The following is a 4,502-nucleotide window of genomic DNA, read 5'->3' on the forward strand; positions in this document are numbered from 1 at the left end:
TTGTGAATTATGTATGCATATACATTGAGAGAGACTGAGAACAAGCAAATGATAATGCAAATGGGGTGAAAGATTAACAATGGATGAAATGGGTAAAAGGCATGTGTGTGGTGTTACTTGTACTAGTCTCACTCTTGCATCATTTCTGTAGGTTTGAAAATTTTCCAAACACAAAGTAAAAAATTAAAAAGAAAGATACTAATATCTACTGGGTACCAGGCGTTGTGAAAGGTAGTTTCCCAGATGGGGGAAAGAAAAAGCCTGCCTCAGAGGAAAGTGACTTACTGAGAAGGAGGCTGGGCCTCAGGCAGGTAAGACACTGGTCCTCAGAGGACCCCAAGCAGCGGAAGCACTTAGTGTGACAGGGCTTGCATCCCAGAGTATCCTCATCCCAGTACTCGGAGGGGGCGCATTCCTTGTGAGGCACACATTTTCCATGGCTGTTCATCTTCAGGCCTTCCTGACAGGTCGTGCAGGTCCCAGACGATGAGCAGGTCTGGCAGGACTTGTCGCAATCTGTGGGTGGGGTGGGGGCAGCAGACAGAGAGTTAGAGAGGGCCAGGGTGTCCCTCTAGGGAATCAGTTCCCCTGGAAAGTGTATTCACATTCCTTCCTCTTTTCTTCAAGAGATTTCTAGGGCTCTGTGCCAAGGCTGTGGAGCTGTGAGTTGGGTATAGCATTCCCAACTCTTGGGCTCTGGGTAGAGCATTCTTGCTGCAAAATGAGAAAAAATTCTCTGTAATAATTAGAGAGCCCATTCCTGCAACAGCCACCTCAGAAATTTTAGTAAGACTTACTGTAATTACCCAAACTGTAACAAAACAATAATAAGCAATTCTGCAGCATCATGGTCACACACTGGTTTGTGGCCTTTTCACCACAATAACTCCTGTTTTGTGGTCCTCCAGTGACCTCCCAGAATACCCTGAACTTACCACCAACATTGATATATATTATAATTACCTATTGAAAAAAAAAAGGCCTGTTTTATATTCATTTACGAATGCACAATGTCTATGAGAGGGCCTGGCATATACTAAGCACTCAGAAAATATTTGTTAGACAAGTAAAATAAAATCAATTCACTCCCACCTAGGCATCTTAGCAGTTGCCGTTACCTCTGCCTAGAATTTTCTTTTGCCAGGTGTATGTGTGGTTTGCTCCCTGCATTTATCAGTGATATCTTCCAGGCCTCCCTCTCTCTAATTTCATCTCCATTCTGCCCAACTTNGTTGGGTTGTTCAGCCCCACACCACCCCAGTCCGTCCTCCACCAACCCCAGTGGAGCTGCTGATTCTTGTCTTTTCTTCTTCCTGAACAACATTTAGGGGTAGAAATTGAGGGTGGTTTAATTAGAAAGTAAAAAACTGACATTTGCTGGCTTTGCAGGTTAGCACGCAGTTCTTAGAGGCAACTTCTTCCCAGCTTCTGCTTAACCTCACTGAATGGAAGTCAGGCTCTCCTGAATTTTTAGTGGGAGCCGCTTGTCAACTCCAGGCCAGAAGCCAGTTTGTCTCCGTAACTCCAGTCAGCATTAAGCACAGGCGCTAGTGAAAAAGCTGAGCCGTTTTAGAGCTGCTGTGGATTCACACTCTGTGCTGGGGGAGTCTCTGAGCTACTCCAGGGCAGGGGCCATGTCATTCATCTCTGGTTTTCCAGCACATAGCACAAGGTTAGGTCCCCAGTAAATATTTGTTTGGTGACTATTTTGTTAAAGATGGATGTTTACAGTGGTTCACTGTCCAGTTGATATGTCTGGTTAACTAGAGGGAAGCCTTAGCCCCCTAAAGATGAAACACCTCAGTATTTTTTCTTATTGCTATTGTAACATACTACCCTAAACTTAATGGTTTAAAACAATACAACTGTATTATTTTATAGTTCGAGAGGTCAGAGGTCAGATGGCACAGGGCCATGTTCTTTTTAGAGGCCTGAGGGAGAATCTATTTCTTTGCCTTTTCCAGCTTCTGGAGGCCAGGTACCTGCATCCCTTGGTTTGTGGCCTCCTCCTCCATCGTCACAGCCACAACATAGCATCTTCCCTCTCTCTGTTCCTCTGCTCTGACATCACGTAGCCTTGAACTACTAACTTTGGTCATTCTGCCTCCTTCTTGTAAAGATCCTTGTGATAATCCAGGATAATCCTCCCAAATCAAGACCATAATTCAATCACATCTACAAAATCCCTTTTTGCTGTGTAAGGTAACAAAATTCCCAGAGTCTGGGGATTAGGGTGTGGACATTTTTGGGGGGAGCGTTATTCAGTTTAGCACACCCTCTGTGCATAACTAGCCTGACTCTCATGGGGGTAGTGATGAGGGCCAGGGAGGGAGGATATGAGAAGATGAGGCCTGAGCATACCCTGGACCCAGCGCTTGGGAGACTGTGTACAGAGTTGCACAGTGTGTACTGTGTTACACACTAGTGCTGACGTCTCAGTTGTAGTCTAATTTGTATCCCAAGTTTAAGGGAAGAACACCTTGTACTGATAAAATGTCTTCCTGTCTATGCGAAGGTGCCCAAGGTGATCACTGGTAGCATTCTAAATTGGGGATAATATAAAGAAGGTCCAGGTGAGGGGGATGATATGGGAGATCTGGGATGTTCTCATGAAGCAGTTAACTGCTGGGAGGAAAGGTCCCTGAGGTTTGTGTAATAAGAGCTAAGATGGATAGACAGAGAAGACTGGTATCTTTGAGTATTTTCTATTGGGAGGTGATTAGGAATGGTATGAGGATAGCTATCCCTGTGTCATAGCAGGGGAATGGTGCCCTTGCTGATGACACGTCAACAAGAAGAAGGAAAATTGTTACATATTTCCACTCTAAGTGTCTCACTTCTCAGGTTTACTCTATTGGGTTGGGGAGATAAATGCTAGTNAACTTCTAGAGGTCATATGACCCATGTTGGCATCTCTGGACATCTTACACTGAAGCTATCCTAGAAACCAAAGGCTCACCCTTGGTTTCTCTGGTACAAACTGTTAGCTTCATTAGTTTTTTTTTTTGTTTTGTTTTGTTGTTGTTGTTGTTTTAAAGTTTATTTCAGTTCTACTAACTTATTGAAAACTAACACCATGGCTAGGCAAAGCTGAGCCTGCCTCTACCTATATGTCATATATACCTATATAGCCATATGTCATCGATCTGAATGAGTACACTTGTACCTCAGTGGCCCAGTTTGTGGCATATCAAGCCTGGTTTCACCTTCTGCAGTTAGGTGGAGAACAAGTAATGCTATGAGTCAATCAGTGAGATTCTGAGGTATTTGAGAGCCAAGGTGATGAAAGGAGAACAAAAGAAAGCACCAACCATGAACTGAATAGTTGATAAAGATCACATAAGATTCAAAAGAGAAAGCAACAGGGAAAAGTGAAAATCCACACAGAACAGAGGGAATTACACAGGACTGAAGTCAGAAGATCTGATTTTTAGTTTTGACTCTACCATGTATTAGTAGCTGTGTGACTTTGGGCAAGTCATTTAACTTCTCTGAGCCTTACTTTCCTCATCTGTGAAATGGAGAGAGTATCAACATCATAGGATCGTTGTAGAATCAAATCATAATGTAAAGATACATAGTGAGTGAAAATGCTATGTAAACTCTAAAGCAGCATGCACACATCCTTTACTAATGTTATGAGGATGAAAAGAATCAGTGGGAACTGTGGGAAAGAAAGCTTATCAATGCCAAGTAGGTTTTAAAAATTATCAAAGGGTTGTGCTACAAGAAAGACAATGGACAGTTTAGTGGACCAGATTAAAAGAAGAGCACAGTGCCACTGCTTACTTTGATGACTCTTTTGCATGAGGTGGCTATGAAATCTCTTGAGCCTTATAGCCTTGAAGAGAATCTTGTGCATAAGCACAGACAGTAACAGAACTTTAAGATCCTGCTCTGAGGTTAGACACCAAAATAACTGCGTGTGTTGGGACAGGGTGCAGATAATTACATACCTGCCTTTCTATGGGAAAGAGATTTGACATATGAAGTTTATGCAATGCATGTGAATCATTGATTTTATAAGAGGAACCATTTCAGTTAAATATCTCCACTTATACCTCATTAATACCCTATTTATTCCCCATTAAAGAGATTTATGGCAACCCATGCCTTTCTCTTCCGAATGGGCAACTTCACACACCATGGAACAATTGTCTTCTTAATTCCATAGTCTGCAATCTATTTAGATCACAGTATTTTACCTCTTTTTTTGTGCATACGAATATTTAGTGACTTGATTTGAGGAAGATGGAGATTCTTTATATGGGATCGACATTTTTTCAGGCACTTATTAGAATGAAGGGGAAGGACTCAGGCAGGCAGCCGCATAACCTCTCTTGTCTGGCAGGACCCTATCTTCATTGATCTCAATGGCTGGTGTCATTTTGGGTACTGCTAATGTGTGTGCTTCTTTTCTGGGTGTTGTATAACATGTGTGAAAAATAAGAGGTCTTTTTCTTCCAGGAGCTTGTAACTTTCTTGGGAAGAGCTATATAAGA

The 4,502-nt window shown here is 42.5% G+C and overlaps 1 protein-coding gene across 1 annotated transcript in view; it reads right to left on the reverse strand.

The window, feature by feature from the left end:
* Window positions 1-4,502, reverse strand: part of PCSK5 (proprotein convertase subtilisin/kexin type 5) — a 451,676-nt gene that overhangs the window by 16,982 nt on the left and 430,192 nt on the right. Inside the window, exon 32 of the mRNA XM_019630362.1 lies at window positions 286-516. Within this exon, the coding sequence (XP_019485907.1) occupies window positions 286-516 (231 nt within the window). The remainder of the gene's footprint in view (window positions 1-285; window positions 517-4,502) is intronic.

This window comes from Hipposideros armiger, unplaced genomic scaffold (assembly GCF_001890085.2).
Source record: "Hipposideros armiger isolate ML-2016 unplaced genomic scaffold, ASM189008v1 scaffold_903, whole genome shotgun sequence".
Taxonomy (NCBI): Eukaryota; Metazoa; Chordata; class Mammalia; order Chiroptera; family Hipposideridae; genus Hipposideros; species Hipposideros armiger.